The 19,250-nt window shown below is 43.5% G+C and overlaps 1 protein-coding gene across 1 annotated transcript in view; it reads left to right on the top strand.

Moving 5' to 3' along the window:
* The window catches only part of LOC115371609 (bone morphogenetic protein receptor type-2), a 31,287-nt gene that overhangs the window by 6,053 nt on the left and 5,984 nt on the right, over positions 1-19,250 (top strand). The window contains exons 2-8 of the mRNA XM_030069070.1: positions 7,716-7,901; positions 8,974-9,153; positions 12,250-12,357; positions 12,579-12,670; positions 15,324-15,554; positions 17,116-17,230; positions 18,620-18,780. Coding sequence (XP_029924930.1) covers positions 7,716-7,901; positions 8,974-9,153; positions 12,250-12,357; positions 12,579-12,670; positions 15,324-15,554; positions 17,116-17,230; positions 18,620-18,780 — 1,073 coding nt within the window. The remainder of the gene's footprint in view (positions 1-7,715; positions 7,902-8,973; positions 9,154-12,249; positions 12,358-12,578; positions 12,671-15,323; positions 15,555-17,115; positions 17,231-18,619; positions 18,781-19,250) is intronic.

Below are 19,250 nucleotides of genomic sequence, written 5' to 3'. Positions count from 1 at the left end.
AGTTGTGATGTCATGTACAGTGATCTATTAAGTTATACACTGTGCATCTACATTTTATATTTCAGTCAAACTTGTTTTGTGTTTGTGGCAACATTATTTCCAATTCATTTGCCAATAGACACCAATGTAATAGACACAAGGCCATGCAGAAAGGGTGGAGTTGGTGGTAGTACAGGGGAATCAAGCCAGTGTCTATCCTGTTGAGCCTGTATGTATGTTTGCATATTCAGTAAGGAAACGTTATTGCAAAACCACATCCAAAAAAACATCCTCAATCTACACTTCTGCTGGTCCATAAATAATCTGAGATTATGGTCCTTCTGATGTGACAGCCAAACACCACTTTGGTCACCCCTGTCATCTTTGTTTTGATCACATATTTGGGAAAGTTAACATGGATAAGGGGTGGGGCCACCAGCATAAATGCATTGTGTTCAACGATGGAGGGCTTTAAGCTTTGAGACCCTGGGGCAGTATAAGACTCCGGATTAGCATAACTGTACCAGACCCAGACAGACACAGACTGAGTGCTGGTGCTGCAGAGGGGGGGTTCCCAGGGCAACAGATGGGATAGATTAAAGTCCCCCCCACCTCCCAACCCCATCTTTAAACTCAACCGGGGACTTGGAAAAATTGGGGGTGTCAGCAAATACCCCTGAATCCCATCCGTCCCACCTCAGCAACAAGCGTGCATCCAGACAGCAGCATCGTGTATGATTAGGACTGCTTTGGTCACCGTCAAGCAAGATGGCTTCCTCAGTTTTTTCATCTCATGTATCTCATTTGATCTAAGAAGACAGAACCAGTTCTGGTGACAGAACAGCCAACAGTCAGTGACTTTTAATCAAGTCTCTCAGACTGCCGTGTCGCACATCGCTCCCATGGGCTTTGGCAGTAGGAGAGGCAAAATGGACAGGAGAGAGCCAGATTAGGTCGCTGTTGTTTTTTAGCAGCGAGGCTGAGGCAAAGGGGTAGTCTGAGGGGGTGGAGGGGGATGTGGGGGGGTTGCACTGAAGGCCAATTGGGGGGCTTGGAAGGGGAGAGAGATTAGCAAATAACTGGGCCATGGGTAAACACTCAGCGGTGCCCGCCATCATCCAATGAGCAAGCTTGGCGAAAACTACTCTGAAGCCTTTTGATATGACTACCCACCCTCTCTCTCTTTCTGTATCTCTCTCTCTCTCTCACACCCCTCTCCCTCCCTCTCATCTGCCTCGCTCCACTGGCCCTGCCTGCACACTCTGACCCACAATCCAATACTGCAGTGGGAGCCAAGATCACACAGCAAGCTCCACAGAGCAGAACCGGGGACAGAGCCTGCCCCAGCCAATTGGAGATAAACACAGGGATTGGCACCCAACCAGAAACAGTCCTAAGAAACACAGAATTCAGTCAAAGAACCAACCAGAGCCAAGTAGAGAGGTAGATGAACCAATGAAAGCGGACTACAGGAGTGCTCTCGTGGCTCAGTCTGCAGACACACAATCTTTAAAAGCCTGGTTTGATTTGAATGCCATCCCATGCTATGCTGTCTAGACTCTATTCACTTTACTGACTCCTTTTTTTTTTTGGCTGCAATTGTCACAAAACCAATAAAAAGCTTTTAGGTGGGTGGAATGCCACTTCTGCTTTTGAATAGGGAGGAATGGTGTGACTAGTCCATGCTCTTCATTTGTGATGTTGCATGCTTGTATGTGCACCCATGCCACACCACCGTGAATCTATTTAATGTGCTGTACGTCAGTCAGTGTGTCATAATGTTATTTCAGTCAGGCAGCCAGTCACGGGTTGACGCTGGGGGGTAGCACAGGGTTAGGGGATTGTGGGCACGTTCCTGGCACTGGAGTCCGCCTTGGGTGACATGAGACAAAGTGGAGGAAAGGGGCTGGAATTGCCAGATAGCTCCCCCATGCAATATTACCAGGATACTTGACACTTACTACACATTTAATCTGATATTATATGTTTTTACTGCTTTAGTGATTTATTGTAATGCAGCAAAATACTACAGAAATAACACTTTCCCTAAAAAAAAGAAATCTTAGAATTGTTTGCACTTAAGAAGGAAAACCCAAATCTGTTTCAAGGTTACAAGTTCATGGCTTCAGGCTTTTAAATACTGCTTCAGCTTTCTCTCTTTCATTCTCAAGAGCACTTGCTGACGTTTTGTGGTTTTTCTTTTCATAGTCTTAAGTTGCAAAACTGTGGCAAAAATATCAATAATTAATGTCAGCCTATCTAGTCAGTATTTGGGAAAAGAATGGAGATATGTTGTATAGATTTTGTTCCTGCACACTCCCTAGTGTACAAGGGTCAGTCCTGGTGTCAAACTGTCCTTGGGTGTTGGCAGTGGCTTTGCACTTCCTTCTATTGTTCCTTCATGTTCCTCTTTTTAATGGAATTCCTATCCAGCTTGTGTCTCCACTTCTACTGCCCTTTCCCATTGATTTCTCGGATTTAGCTATTTAGAAAAGCAGGCACATCCGCTGGGTGAAAGAGATCATTGTCGAGAATGTTGTTACATTTAGCCTCACACCCTTTCAAGTGGCTTCTTGTAAACTCGTCAAATTATTGTCGAAAGAAAGAACGAGGGAAAATTCCACCCTTTCCTAAAATTCTTATAGGCTACATCATCAGTCTGTGATGTTCATCACAGGCTATTGTCAAGTTCAAGTGTAGTTTTTATTTCGAGCCCCATATCACTGTTAAAAGCCTCAAAGGGTTTTACAGGCATACAAGTATACAACAGATAAGTTAGTGAGGTACCAGGACTTAATAAATCAAGGAGAGATTATGGTGCATAAATTTATGACTGAACCAAAGCTAATGAACATGGAAGGCTCAGGGGGAGCAGGACCAGGGACAGCAGGGCACAGAGACAGAGTCAGGCTGACCCCATGTTGGGATCCACATCCATGCAGTGAGGCACAGACACGGACCAATCACACTTTCTTTTAGTTTTTGAAGAAAGTGTTGTATTTGCTTGTCATTAACCTGTATCATCAACTTTTCCTTGCTTCAGGGGTTACAGGGGTTTCCTGTATTTCCTGGGATGACTTTCAGAGAATGTGTCTGGAATTATTGTATTCATTTTTATATGTAGATAGAGAAAGCAATAATGTTGTGTAATGTATGATTGTAAGAGAGTTTACAGTCAGGGAAAAAAAAAACGATATTTAGACCCACACTTGAAACCCCATGGTTAGAAATGATACTTGTGACCTTGGAGAGAATGATCCTTCAACATTGCAAGAAGAAGCATTCATACAGAGACTTGAAGTGATATCTATTGCATTGTTTATTCGTTTTCGTTTTTGTTTAGGTTATCATCAGAAAATAATCAATAGTTGGTTTACAAAATGCGCAAAAAATAAACAAGATGAAATTTTAATAGTTTTGATTACTATGTCTGAATTCCATTTTCCAGGCAACAGTGGATGATTAAAGTGAATAAAGAGTAAAATGCCTGTGTTTAACACATTTCTGCTCTTAAGGCATTTTGTGGCTATGTAGTGGGTTTATGAACATGGGCAGTAGGGGTATTTCCACTTAAAAGATGCACTATATGGAGAAAATATGTAGTGTGTTATTGTTACTTGTTGTGTGTTACTTGTTGGGCAATATGATGGTGATATGAAGTGTGATTTTAAGATTTTGAGTGTATCATTTTGATGTTCCTCTGAATAGATGTGCTGCAAATCTAAACCTTGATAATGCTTTTGCCTGCTGTGTATAAAATGAAAGCAAATTAGATTGTTTTTCAGTGGGGTATGGTTTAAATGAGCTTTTCATCCTGCTGTACAACAGTTAAATAGCTATTGATACAGACATTAGCCTGTATTTTCACTCTTAAACCAATTTTTTTCCTGATAATACACTGGGTGCCTCAATGTTTTCATAGAGGAAGTCTCTGGCCAGCCGTATAGGGTCTGCTGCTGATCCAGCTAGGCTGTCACAACTTTTTAAACAAGCTTTTGCGTGGAAATCAAACTTGGTCAATATTTTGGATCTTAGATAGCAAAACCATGGCCATCAGAATTGGATTTTGAAGGGTGTAACTTGCCGTAATGATATTTCCAGGCACTTCTGCAGCCACACAAAGTGGCGGCTGGTTGCTGCACGACTGGAGCTCTGTAATAAGTGTCAGGCTATGAAAATTGATCTCAACTCAGCAGGGCTAATGGTCACCAGGATGCAGTCGAAATGCGATATGATTGAATTGTACTCAGCAGGATATACTAAGTTTAAAGTTACTCGTGGTAAAAAATATCCTGTAAACACAGCCCAACCACAAGTCCTGGCTCAGGATCTTCCTGTCTAGTAAATTGTTGAATCCAAAGTTGACTTTGGGTAACTTTGCTCTTTTGTTGCAGGAAGTCCTTCAAGACCCAGAGTATTCCTAGTTTTCTGTCCTGCCAGGTAGTCAGTTGCACAAAAACCTGAGTCCCAGGAGTGAACCGGCCCTTAATTACACGGCTAGGGTTACCGGCATGCCTCGGTGTCGTGTTGAGCAGGATTGAGATCCACTGAGTTAGCTGGTAAATATTTGTTTGTTCTTTGGGTAAGAACATTGTTTGGCAAATGAGTCAGCTATTTAACTTCACCTCTCATTTAGAAGCAGCAGTTTCTTGCATTTTGCCAAACACTGCCTGTGGCTTCAATAGAACTGAAAAAGGTTCCAAATCATTTTTCATTGCACACAATATTTTTGCCTTTCTGGTGTTTCTTTGTTGCTCACTGGCTACTTTTGACACCTGTCATAGCATTCTTTGTGCAGGAAAAACCCACATTCTTGTCAGTCAAGTCACCATCAGATGCTTCCTCAGCTTGTAAACTTATGGGATTTTTATTCATCATTGCATTGTTTCGTTTTTGAAGTGTACTTTCGCCTTTGGCTGTCACAGTGGACACAAGAACATAGAAGAATGCAGACTGACAAAAACCTGAATCTTGTGGTCGAATTTTGTTATGGATTGTTGAAGCTGCTTTATGTGAAGAGATTGAAGTCTCTGCCTCTTTTATGGTGGATTTCTATCTGTTTGATTGTTGGATGTTGGTACAAAATGGCGAGTCGGGCAAGAAGCTCTTGCTCTTTGATTCTGAAGGACCGACACCAAAACCTGATGTTTACTGTTAATATTTCAGATTGGCATTTCAGATTGTTTTCCTTATTGATCTCCATCTATGTAGGCCAGTTAGCCACAGGATTAAGAAAAATACCCCACCAAACAACAAATTGGACCCAGGAGTGCAAGAAACATTGCCAATAGTTATTTTTTTTATCAGTGTTAATAATATTTTAGGTTGGATTTTCTTCCTAAAGGGCAACGTCAGCTGTCAGATTGCAATAGATCAGAGCGAAGCTTCCCTCTGGCAATAGAAACATGGTAAAATATGAATGAGTGTCTGCCCATTAGATCCCCGTGATAGAGTTCTAGTTCGCTGGTTGTTGAACTGGTTTTCATTTTGGGTTGTCTGCGATAAATAACTTCTCACGTATGCTTGAATTTCACATTTTACAAAAGAAAGGGGTAGTCAAGAGAGCTGTAGGGCTGTTTTGTGTGTGTTTGGCCACTGAGTCAGTATATATTCATGGCTTTCATAATTCATGTTGAGTATAGGCCTGCTTTTGTTTTCAAATAGCTTTCAGTATAGTGTGAAACCGTATCAAGGTCATGGTGTAACAAAATATCGCTTAATCTATGCAGGCACACACTGGTGACTTATACTGTATGACATGATAATTGCGTATGCCATATGTCATTTGGAGGATGTTTTAATCCGGAGCTCCTCGCTGCACCATTAGCACATAAGTTGAGAATCAGCAGCCCCAGTGGGAATCAAACCCCTAACCCTGGCGGTATTGGTGCGATCATCAGCTCATTTAGCCATGCAGGAACACACTTGAAATTCATTTTTCTCATCAAACTGAGATTCCTCCAGATACTTAACCTTTGGTTTGAACTCTGTTGCCACTCTGCGTGCATGCTGTATCCCCCTCCAGGCGGACGCAGTAGCACAAACAGTAGGCAGTGAGGGCCCACAGGTTCAGGGCAGCCAAGGCCCACAGTAGGCCAGGGTTGATAGCTTTATCTGTGGGTGGGAGGAGAGGAGGAAAGTTGGCGCCATGCCCAGCAGAGCAACCACTCCATCGCGTCACCCTCTGCCCACACAGGCTAGCTTGACCTTGAGCAGGGCACAGCCACCCTCCTCCCTCACCCACCCCTCCCCCTCACACATACATACTCACACTCACACACACACACCACCCTCCACCATCTCTTCCCAGATGGAGGAAGGGGAGGAGTCGGGAGACGGGGAAACAAACTGGCACATTGTGTTTCTCTTATCTGAAATTACCCACCATGCAGGCAATGTACACAAACACACATTCTACCATTGGCTTTTTTTTCTCGCTGTCCCAGACATAAACCCCAATCCTCACACACGCACACACACACACACACACACACACACTCCACCACGATGCACAAGTTCTGTCTCAAGCAAACAAACTCCCTGACTCCATGTTTGTACATTTCACAACAACATCCGCTTGTGAACTTACTGCTTGTTTGGGATTTCGTTTCACATGCACATGCACATGCACACACACACACACACACACACACAGCATGTCCTAACTGTAACACCATCTAAAGTTCATATATATTTTCTGGCTTTAGATTCAACCCGTAATCTAGTCAGCCCAAAATAGAAAGTAGCTTTTGGCCTAGTTCATAATTAGATTTAATTAAAAAAGCACTTTGGCAAAGGGTTTCCCTGACACATTTGGCATGGTGCACGGTCTATACCCTGCGAGTTCTGGCTCTTGAGATTTGTTGAACCGACCTTTCCAGTTTTATTTTATTACATGGCGTCTTCTCTCACTTCCATGCCTACTATGTCTTAATGGGAGATAAAGATTGAAAAACAGAACACAGAAAATGTAATTCAGAATGTTTTGCTCCCCTCCAGCATGCTTTAATGTTATTAGTTTTTTAGCCCTTACACCTAGTTTTCTTCTGTGCATGTGTGTGTGTGTGTGTGCGCGCGCGTGTGTGCGTGTGTGTGTGTGTGGTGTGTTTGTGTGTTTCATCTAGAGCTGAAATAGCTATTTCTATTGATCTTTTGAGTTGTGAGAGGCAGCAGTCTATGCAGGCTGGCTGCATGCAGATTGCTTTTTTTCAGCTATGGTTCCTCCCTGTATAGACAGACATACCAGTATCATTCAGTCTGGAGACATATGTACCAGACTATAGGGATGTGTGCGTGTGCATGTGCATCAGTAGTGAATGGTTTCAATTGTGCGTGTGTCTTAAACTGACATTTACATTTTGTAGGTGAAATGTGCTCGGATGTTGTTGTTTTTTTTTTATTTTCATCTAAAATGTGCATATTAAATGTGTTATTGTGGTGTCTGTGGAAATACAAAGACAATGCTAGCTGCAGAGATGAAAAAATTACAATTGCATAAATTAATTAAAGCTGCAGAATTTTCCATCCCTCTCTCCTTGCTGCACATGCTCATTAACAGACACAAACACACAAGCTAAGCTCTGGCTGGCCTCGTCTTAAAATTTTGATGCACTGGTCTCCTGTTATCAAATGTATTCATGCACTTTGTTTCACTGCAAAGCACCACCCTGTTTTATTAGAGGCATGAATAAATTTGACTTGACTCTTCCTCCTACCCATTCCTCTTCTTTGCACAGCGGCGCAGGGCGAGGAGCGGGAATGTGCCTTCACGGACCAGCAGCAGCAGTGGGAGGTGGAGCGAGTGGCCGGGGGCGAAGGCCGGGTCTCCCCAGAGAACACGACCATCCGCTGCGCCAAGGGGAGCCACTGCTTTGGCCTGTGGGAGAAAAGCCCGCCAGGCGACGTGCGCCTGGTCAAGCAAGGTACAGAGAGGCTGCCACTGGGACTGATTTTGCTCTTAATTATACAAATAATACATCAGCCAACACCTTTTAAATCTGAAAGACAATAATTATAATAATAATAATGATTTTACCTGTCACACACTGAGTCCATCATTACTGACTTTTTAAATTTGAATCGTGGTTGGTCAGATTAATTAAAAAAGAAAGGAGAGCTCAACACTTGAAACCTGGATTGTTCCTGTATATGTATATATATATGTGTGCAATCAATCATCTATCATTAGGGCTGAATAAGTAATCAAAATAGTATCAGAATGGAGTATTCAAATTGCATGTGCTGCAGTGTTTTGATAAATATGTGAAAAAGCGCCATTAAAGATCAAGTATTGTGGTGTTACATAGACGCTGTAGTCTAAATAACATATTTTCCAGACACAAGAAAACAAGTTTGTTTGGTATAGACCAGAGCAGCAATCTCATCATCATTTGAATATTTCTTTGAACCATTTTGCAAATGCAATATCAGTCAAAATAATTGAAATAGGTTTTTTTTTAATAGCCTTATCTAAAATTGCATCTACTGATTATTGTTTTCCACAATTAATGACCGTAGCATTGTGGCATATAAGTGATAGTGAAGCTTTTCCTTTCACTTACTAAGAGCTTTGGCTAAAAATAGCCGACATTATAATAATTAAAAAGTGCCGTAAAATCATTTTGCTCCTCAAATGATCAAAACTAATAATCAGCATTAATAATTGGGATCATATTATTCAGGAAGCTAATTAAGACCACTAATGAGACCATACTTGTGCATCCCTAGCTGTCACCCTTGTTATTTCTATTCCCGGCTAATTCATAAATCAAAAATGGTAGCTGGTGCACAAAATGGCTTTCTTCAAGTGAACTGTCATGCACACACACACACACACACACACACACACACTGCAGACAAGCTCTTATGTGAGTAAGCGTCGTAGCTGTTCTAGCAGTCAATTCAAACCCTCACCTGCCTTGTCTTCACCTCTGCCCTTCTCTCCTTCTCCCCCACCTCTCTTGTGTCCTCTCTCTTCGTCCGTCCCTCTCTCAGGGTGCTGGACTCACCTGGGCGACCACCAGGGCTGCAGTGACGACCGCTGCGTGGTGACCAACCTGCCTCCACAGATCCAGAATGGGACGTACCATTTCTGTTGCTGCGGCAGCGACATGTGCAACGTCAATTTCACAGAGGCCTTCCCCTCACCCAGCCCCACCACCGAGCAGCCTGTTTGTAAGGACACACACACACACACACACAAACACTCTACAGCTAATGGACACACACTCAACATGTATTGTGTGGATGATTGTGTGGAGGTGTGGGGCCACAATTTGTGAGAGTAGCAGCAAGAGGCAAATCAGAGCTCAAGTCAATTTCATGCAAATTTCAGACATCTGGAGCGAGCGTTGACAAATGGAATGCCAGGTGTGTGTTGACGCCTGCTCATGGAATATCTTCCGCTTATTTCACTGCAAGAAAAAAAAAAAACATGGAGGAGAAATTGCTCCCTATCTCCTGTTTCCTCATTCTGTGATGACTCTCTTTTTGAGCCTGGAGAGAACATAGTTACCGTTAGCACAGTTTTCCAACCTGGCTAACAGCAGATTTGTCTACATCCATTCCACGCCTACAGTGTGTCCCAAATTTCGACACCGCTATCAGAATTGCAACCCACCATTGTTAGACAAAAGGTTGCATTTGTCTGTTTTTCCATCATTTTTCATGATTCTTGATTTCAGGGACATTTGTTTGTTTTCTGCATTGACTTTCATCTGTTTTCCCTGTGGTCTTCACTCTTTTCCTCACACATATTCTCTCAAAATAATTGGGGAGGGTGCTGAAGAAAGAATGATAAAATGCACAACAATTATAAACAAGGCTGGAAAATGCAGGCCCACGCAGCTCTGGAATACAAAGGTCTTAACAGGAATAGGATGAAAGAGGATGTTTGAAATCATCAGATGTATCATATCCACACCTACTGTTGCTACTTTTTCCCTCTCTTCGTCCGCCTCATCCTCTACCTTGTCATTCATTCACCGTTAGACTTAGCTACCTGAGGCTGCCCATTACAAGCCTTGACAACTCCGAATTGCAGAAATAAATTGGTCTGCATTTACCCACAGATAAGCTGGGAGCACCGCATTTTCCGTCTCCCCACTGAGAGCCAGCTTGGATTTTTTTTCCCCCCCTGCAAAAGGGGCCACGAAACTGGATGATACTGAATCCTGTGTGCGCATCAAAGCACCTTTGTTTTCTTTTTCTTTAAGTTCTTTGTGTGTAAGTTGTTAGTTGAGTCCTAACCCAGGCAAACAGACACATTCAGGGTTTTTTTTTTTTTTTCTTTCCTCTTACTGTGAATGAAAGCAATGTGTGTATGTGTGTGAGTGCGTGGGGGTTGGGGCGGAGGGAGTGAGTGGTGGCTCATCATCTCCGCAGCCCACGCATACAAGCGCACACACACATAGGGAGAGACACAAACACACTCCTCCAGCCATGCCGTCTCTCTGCATTCCAAGGATTACAAGGCGTCTGCTCTCTCTCTATCTGTCTGCGGGTGTGCCGGTGAGCATTTGAATAAAGGGATGGATGGTGAGATAGTGAAAGCAGGAAGTTGGGAGAAATAACAATTTGGCGTAAATGATTTTATTGTCTTTTCCATGTTGAAATTCATTTTTGTGTGACAAGTCAGAATCCTGTTTCATCCTTCAACTGACTCCTGTCTTCGCCTGGCTGCTCCATGCCAGAATAATCACAACTAGGAAATGGTTTGAGTCAGTCGGCTGCTCGAGTGATCTAAAGCCAGGAAACATGGATGATGACGTCTAGATTGTGTCAAATCGTGTGTGTGCTTGTGTGTTTTTGGGCGCGTCTGTGTTGGTGTGTGTGTGTGTGTGTGTGTGTGTGTGTCAGATTGCTTCCTGTTCAGGCCCCTTGTTGATTATGAACTCAGTGACCTTGATTGCTGACAGGGACCTTGCTAACCCTAAGTGTGTGTGTGTGTCTGTGTGTGTGTGTGTGTGTGTGTGTGTGTGTGTGTAGGCTCATGCTAGTATGTCAGTCAAGGCTGCCCTCAGGCTCTCTTTGCCATCAATAATTGATAAAGCCAGTGTCTCACGGCAGCACCAGTGTGTTGACTGATGTAACTAATGCGGGAGAGCCGGTGTGTTTTTTGCCAGCCACTTGGGCTTTTTCCGCTCTGCATTTCTAAAAGCGATGGTATACAAGAGCCGGGCAACGTGTTTGTATTTTTAAGGCGTGTGGTGGTGTGTTTGTCCATATCCTCCAGAGCCCCTCTTATTGCTGAATCAAAGTTTCATTAATCACACACAATCTGAAACTTACAGTCACCTCAGCTAACTGCTTCTTCCTGCCTCTGTAACCAAATTCATGTGACAGGCTTTTGCCTGCTAATAACCTCCTCTCTTCCTATAGGCTGCTCTGTTTTCACAGCAGGAATGAGATGGATTTGCATATTTTCTCATTTTTCCTCTGTCTCTCTGTTACACTTCCCCCACCTCTGAATTCACTTCCACATTTACCCATGCTCTCACTCCCTCTCTCTCTCTCTCTCTCGCTCTCTCCCCTCTGCTTTCCAGTCTGTTGACCATGCTTCATGCTTGTTTGGCTCAATTGATTTTTTTCCTTTTTTTCTCCTTTTTTTGTTTATGCGCTTCACCTCACCTGACCTACATGCCTGATCGTCCGCAAACACACGTGCACACATGCCCGGGACATTCAAATCACATGTGTGGTCGCCTGTGTGTATGAGGGAGTCATGTTTATGTGTGTTTTTGGTAATTTACGATTATCGACGTGTTCTTTGTGAAGCCAGCTAATAACTTGCTGCACACACACACGCACACACACATGCACACACCAGTCCCATTCAAAATCTTGCAGTGAAATAATGTGTTGCTGTTGTATGGCTGTAAAGACTGCAGTGCCCCCCACCCACCCCACGCTCTCTTTCTGCAGTGAGGAGTTTGTAGCTGAACATCAGCGGTCCAGTTACAAAAGCTATTCATTTTCATTAAGCTTGTTTTGGGCCTTGAGTCCAAACACTCAAATGCTGTTACATTATATGCCTTTACAAGCTTTCTCATTGTCAGCTCTGTAGGTTTGACTGTCAGAAGTAACCTATAGAAGCAAGTCCACTGCAAAATAGCATATATGAACCAATATAGGAGCCAGAATACCTGGCTTTTGTGGTTGCTGATTCTCACATATAAAAGGCTGATGAGCAGGTCTGCCCACTTGGCCTCCATATAAAACATGTGGCAGTATGATGTGAACTTTTATGATGTGTCCTCTCCCCCTTTTTAGACTCTCACACGCCGCACTACGAAGAGACAGTAATTATCGCCCTGGCAACCGTCTCCGTGTTGGCCGTGGTTGCTGTAGCAGCCTTCTTTGGTTACCGCATGATGCACGGTGAGTTACCATGGAGCCGTGCTCGATGAGGAACAGCACAGGATGTTTATTCTTATAACTCTCCAATAATGACTGAAGGCTGTTTAAAAATGTTTTTTTGTGGGATAACAGTCTTAAAAGGAATTAGAACTGCTCTTATTGATGTAAATGTTAGAGTGGCACCTGTATGTTTGGACTTGGATTTGAACTGTTGAACTGCGTTTGTGTGTTTGAATTAATAGGAGATGGTAAACAGGGCCTCCACAATCTGAACATGATGGAAGCTGCTGGATCTGAGAGCTCTCTGGACCTGGACAACCTCAAACTGTTGGAGGTCCGTGACTGTATCTGTCTTTCTTGGCTTCTGTCTGTCTCCTTGCTTACCTCTAAATCTAACTTGTACCCTTTTCCTCCCCGAAACAGATCTAATATACCCAAAGTGTGCTAAACACTCAATCTGTTGACCAGTTTAATCAGGTAACGCTGTGTAACACCTGACTCTTTAACAGTATGAGCGTCATGATGGGGGTGGACATTGAAGTAATGCGGCTTGATTACTTAAATAAAAGAGAGACCCTGTAGAAGCCTACTGATATGTTAAGCTGGATATTAGTCAAGTAAGTCAACTCCTCAGCAACTTAGCTCAATAAATCTTTTAATACTGCGAGAACTGAGAATTTATACACACCTGTTTTCGAGAAGAAGAGGCTGATTTTAAAAAAAGAAGAAGAAGAAAAAAAAAACTAAGCCTTGTTTCAGCCATGCAGTATTAACATCCATTCTGGCTTCATAATCTCTCTGTGCAGAGGGTTGGAGCTGTCTGTGTGTGTGAGAGAGAGAATGAAAGAGAAAAGAGAAACCAGAGGCACAGAGGCAAAAATACATCCCAAATACATCAAGGTTTACAGTTACTTTTGTCGTTTCAATGTGACTTTTATCATTCGATCACACTGGGACGCATTAAGTGACAGAGCCTGATGTACGAAAATAGGATTTTGCTGACATGGGATCCTCAAACCCAGATATGGAAGTGATCAGGCTCATATTGTGATTGGAAGTCTATATTCTGGATGATATCCAGCCGCAAAGCCAATACAAGCGGTATGAAAGGACTGAGAAGAGAGCTAAATAAAGTAATGCAGACGACAGCCACAGGAGGAGCATAACAACGGTTTTGAGTGGGCAGCAAGGTGATCTCACAAAGCCTGATCTTTGGGATCAAATTTCAGAAATCGCATTATAAAGTGTAACGGGTGCAAAAGATTCATTATCCTTTCCTCGTTTCAGATGTCACTGTAAAATGACACTTATTTATTTTAGATGCTTATTACCACTCGAGTCCAAAGCGTGTTTATCAGCATGACCAACTGTAACATTTTCCAGTGCAGTTAAAGCTTTTCTATTGCTCAGTTGAATATTTGTTGCCTTAAGTCTTATTCCCATGTCCAAGCCTATAGTATGCAGATTTCCCCTGTAACAAGATTGGCTCAAACTTCCAGTGCAGCACAAGGCTTTTATTACACTGTTCAGACTGATTTGTCAGATGAAAGCTTTTCTGTTTCTGTGGCATCTGAACAAACACAGCCACAGTTTACATGCATACATTATTAAATGGGAGACGTTTGCTGGGTGTGCTAGACAGACGATGAAGGACTCAAAAGCGTCTGTGTGATGTGTGTGTTACGTGTGACGTGTGTGTTGTCCTTACTATCGAGACAGGCAGCTCGGTACACATACATCGGTAATGATAGAAACACAAAGATCATCGGTTACACCAAATACTTCTGTTTTGAAATCAGTGTAGTTCATTTCAAGGTTTGAAATGATGATATCTTTTCAGGTAGGAGGTGAATTCAGACCACCGTCCTTGTGGCTTATCAAGTACAGACTCGTTTTTTCACATCAAGCTCTCAGTGGAGGAGGAACAAGCCGGAGAGCTTGGCAGTCAAACAAAACAAGAGTCTGGTGGTTTTTGCTGTATAACATTTTGAGATTTTTAATACACGTTTAAATGGAAATTACAGTATTTTGCCCAAATGCACACCAAAATCATTTCTCATTCACATGCAAATTATTTCAGGAAACATAATGTTGGCACCTTAGAGGCCTGCTGAGCTCTTGCCCATTTAGGACACTAATTGAATAATGCAGTGACTTGTAAAAGACTCCGGGCCATTGGGCCATCCGTATTCTTTCTTATTCATTGGTCCGAAGAAGGGCTTGTGCCCGAAATATCACACAATGGTACACCATTAAATGTGGATGTGCACATTATCTAGTGTGCGGACTTCACATCTTCTATTTTTCACATGGTTATCTGTCCAACACCTAGTATTTATCTTTTGGATGTCTGTGCTTTTGTACATATGTGCCATCCTTATTCAGCCCTTTTCTACTGCACAGCAGCGTTTCGTTGCAAGAACCAACCATTGCAATTCAAAAATATTTGAAGGTCCAGTGTTGTATTATCTTATCTCTTTATTGATATGGAATAATGTTATGGACATAGACAAGCTGCCTAAGGACAGTCATGGCTATGCTGGTTCTACCAAAAGTCCCTGCTGCTTCCTCTTGAGGGGAAACCAAATTTACTTCCAAGAGCTGTATCCGTAGCCTTTCCTGTTGGTAATGGAAACGCTTTGAGAGCTCTTGACGCCGAGGCACAACACTAGAAAATGACAAAGTGTTTCAGTCCCTCTGTCAGTTTGTTTTTTTATCCGTATCCCTCCTCCTTTTTGCATGATTGTCTTTCCCTCTGCTTTTCTTTCTTTTTCAGTTTATCTGTTTCTGTCTTTCTCTGCCTTTGTTTCTTTTTCTTTCTTTCTACCTCTGTGCCTGTTAGTCTTTGACAGTGACATTTGAAAGACACACAAAGAAAATTCCAACACAATTATTTACTTGTTCCCCATTTCTCGTTGTTATTTGCTGTAAAAGCACGAGCTAAATGTCAAGAATATAAAATGTAACTCACCTCTGCCTTCCCTCAGCTGATTGGGCGTGGCCGATATGGCGCCGTGTACTGCGGCTCGTTGGACGAGCGGCCCGTGGCGGTGAAGGTGTTCGCTGCGTCCAGCCGCCAGAACTTTCTCAACGAGTGCTCCATCTACCGCCTCCCACTGCTGGAGCACGACAACATCGCCAGATTTGTGGCTGCTGACGAGCGGACAGGCGCTGAGGGACGCACAGAGTACCTGTTGGTCATGGACTACTACCCACATGTGAGTACCAAGGCGTGGGAAAAGTGTATGCAGTGTGTTTTTGTGTTGAATGTCAGACAGCTTCTGACAAATAGTGGAGGTAGAATCACTTGAAGATGTAAATTTAGTCATTGAGGTGCTATCCATCTTCATGAGATTGAATTAATATGCAGTTTGTGTCGGGGGGGATGAGTTGGCTCTCACTGCTAACAGCTGCCTATTGGAACTCTTCAATATTAATATCCGTGTACCAAAAAACGAATATGTTTGCTCTCCAAGCCTTCAGCCTGATAATTAGAGGTCAGCTGACCCCAGCCAGCCTATTAAAGGAGCCCGTCGTGCTTCGTGACGACTGCCGTGGTGTGCGTTGTCATGGTAACGCAGATCAAGCCAGGACAGGGGTCTGGGACACTTAATGCATTTGTATTCAAGGAAAGAGTAACATAATTTATTTAAAACGAACGGAGGTAATGCAATTTTGTTTAGCAGCGGATGGGTGAATCGCCTTGTGATTGACTTTGGAAAAGAAAAGGATTGTGTGTGTGTGTGTGTGTGTGTGTGTTCGGACAAGGCCAATACAGGATTATGAGTGCTGATAAAGTTAATTGAGGAAGGAAATTCATAATATCAGATACATCTTCTGATAGAGTTTTTCATGTAGTGTCATTGTTACTCCACATAAATCACTGTTCAACCCTCAAGAGCAAATTCTCAAACCTCGTAAAGCACGCGTATTTTCTTTTGTAATACTCGATCATATACACCCCAAGAGGAAGTGGCATCCTCTGAGATCAGGGCACACAGTCAAATGCAGAACAGCCCTGGAGCTGGTAGGGATGCAGTGCCTTGCTCAAGGGTACCTCAGCAGGCTGAATGCTCAGGGGTTTCATGGATGGATTCCTTACTCGCTACAGCACATTACTGCCTCAAAGCTCCAATGTTCAGTGAGCGTTAAAAACGTCTAAATAACCACTGTGCTGTATTTTGCTGTATATTTTTTTTCTTTTTCAGTTTATCTGTTGCTGTCTTTCTCCGCCTTTGTTTCTTTTTCTTTCCGTCTACGTCTGTGCCTGTCGTAATTTTTTTTTATCCTGGCCAAATTGGGGTTTTATTTGTGGAAGAGGATATGTCTGTGAAAGCTCAATAAAGCTGCCTGACACTAATCTGTTTATGTTTTAGAGAGTTAGACGATTGTGTGGCTCTTGAGACACCCTTCACTTACTGTTAGGTGACTTGAGTCCAAAGTGACAAGTCAGCGATTCCTGTCCTCTATCTGTCTGTCTTTTCATCTGTCAGTTCTTAAACAGGACAAAGGTGATTGATTTCTCCTTTCTAAATCTTACACCCCCACTGTCTCTGTCCATTTTTTGTCCCGTTTCCTCACCTCTCTATCCACCTTTGATGCTCCTCTCCATATTGTCTCCTTAATCTATTTTCTTCTGACATCTTTTATTATTTCTCCCTCTTTTCATCCCCTATCTCTCTTCTATCTGTTTTTACATCCTCTCCCCATCTCCTTCACCCTCCTGTCACCGTTTTTGGTTTCATCCATCCTCGTCACACCTCTTTCTCTCTTCCACAGGGCTCTCTGAGTCGCTACCTGAGCGTCCAGACCAATGACTGGGTCAGCAGCTGCCGGCTCGCCCACTCAGTCACCCGCGGCCTGGCCTACCTGCACACCGAGCTTTTCAAAGGAGGTGAGCTGGAGGGTGCACATACACATATACCACTAATTACGGAATGGCTCACAGTTCACTCAGGCTCAACTTCCAAGGCTGCTGCTTCCATCTGTTATTTACACATAAACAAATTGCCATATAGAGAATAGCAAAGTATGAGGTTGATTTTCTTAGACCAATTAATTAGGATTAATTGGTAGAGTGTGTGTGTGTGTGTGTGTATGTGTGTTATCTTCTGTACCCGGTCCCATTGCACAGTGCTAAAGCATTGTTAGACCCATGTGGGACTGTGTGCAGGTCCTGTTTGGCTTGGAGCACTTTGCATCCCTGCATTTGGACACACACACGTACACACTGCACGCACTTCCAGCCAGGGGTATTTATAGACCGGCCGGAGGCTAGCCTCCCTGCGAGAGTGAAAAATGGAGAGAGGGACAAAGTAGGGGAGGGGCGAAGGAGGCAAGATAGGGATTCAAATGACAAGTGAATATCCCTGTGGCTCGTGTAAATCAGTCTAAGGGGCAGAACTGACAAACGGGCTGAACCCGCTTCCTCTCCTCAGCCTCGGCGCTCACACTCGGCACTGCCCCTTTTCCTCCTAATCAGCACAGATTCGCATCAAAGAGCCAGGCTGGGAAGTGGGGAGGGAACAAAGTGCACTTACAGCGGCTCATGTGCGACGTTAAAACTCAAGACTCCATGGGGATAGAAGTTATTCTGTTTGTGCAAGCATGTGACAAATACAAGCAGGGAGGGTGGGCTCGGGGAGGGAAGGAATGAAGGGGAGCTGGAGGGATCATCAGACCAGAGAGAGAGAGAGAGTGAGACAGTCAGAGAGAGAGACAGAGACCTGGTGTTTGTCAGTTCTGCTTGTAGCTGCTAACAGCAGAGTCCCTTGGGCTTTGGTACAGTCCTCATCCTCCCCCACTCTCCCTGCACATCAATAGCAGGAGCCTCAAAGCTTGGATACTGTGGTAGCTGCTTCAACTTCCTGTGGCCCTCTGCCTCATTGCACCCTCTGCTGGTCAGCTGGGTGCTGTGCCCAGAGGCTTCAGAGTGTTATCTTAATCCCATTGTTGTAGATTAGATTAGAGGGTTTTAACTATCTGTTGACAGTGCAGCTTGATTTGAGGAACAATGAATAATCAGTGAAATCGAAAGCTATGAGAAGGGATTTGCATGATGTTGTGATTCCTTACCAAATAACACAAATAAATAAATAAAAACATTGTTTTGTGTGAAGTAAAGACTTGGCAAATTTTGTGACCGCTGCACGGAGATGCAGCCTGGCTATTAATAAAAGATAAAAACTAATTCCCTTCCTTGTCATGTCTGTTTTTTCCATCCTCGCTCCTCTCTGTGCTCGCCTCTCTCTTTCCCCCTCCTCCTCCTGCTCTGGCTGTCAAGACGTGTACAAGCCGGCGGTTTCCCACAGGGACCTGAACAGCCGGAACATTCTCGTCAAAGCTGATGGCACATGTGTCATCATCGATTTTGGCCTGTCCATGAAGTTGACAGGACACCGGCCAGCACGCCACGGAGAGGAGGAGAATGCTGCGATCAGTGAGGTGAGCAAGGAGGAATTATTAGAATCAATGTACGAGACCATTGAAATGGAACGGGAAAAAAAAAACAGAACTCCTGCAAAATCTATTTAATGTTCACTCTCATTTTTAGTTTTGGTTGTTAGTCACTGCACATTCGCCATAGCACAGAATCCATTCTTTGGTGTTAACAGCATTTTGGAGTTTTTATATAGAGAACCTTGTGGGAAGCTGTGAAACTCTTATCTGATGTCCTTCCCATAGGGGAAAAGAGATTAAGTAGGAGAATAAAGCTCCTACTTGGAAATGGTGGAAATGTGCTGTCGAACTTTGGAACGATTATTTTCCTCTTATCCTTTATCTCCTCTACATCTCTGCTCGCCTCATACCGCTTCATCCTATCCTTGCCCCCACCCTGTCTCTTCTCATCTGTCTGCTCTCTCGTCTTTGCTTCCGCCCCTCTCTTCCTGCCTCACCTCTCACATTTCATCATG

Source organism: Myripristis murdjan, chromosome 2 (genome assembly GCF_902150065.1).
Source record: "Myripristis murdjan chromosome 2, fMyrMur1.1, whole genome shotgun sequence".
In the NCBI taxonomy this organism is placed as follows: domain Eukaryota; kingdom Metazoa; phylum Chordata; class Actinopteri; order Holocentriformes; family Holocentridae; genus Myripristis; species Myripristis murdjan.
The sequence above is the reverse complement of the archived record's forward strand: the minus strand, read 5'-3'. Positions and strand labels throughout refer to the sequence as shown.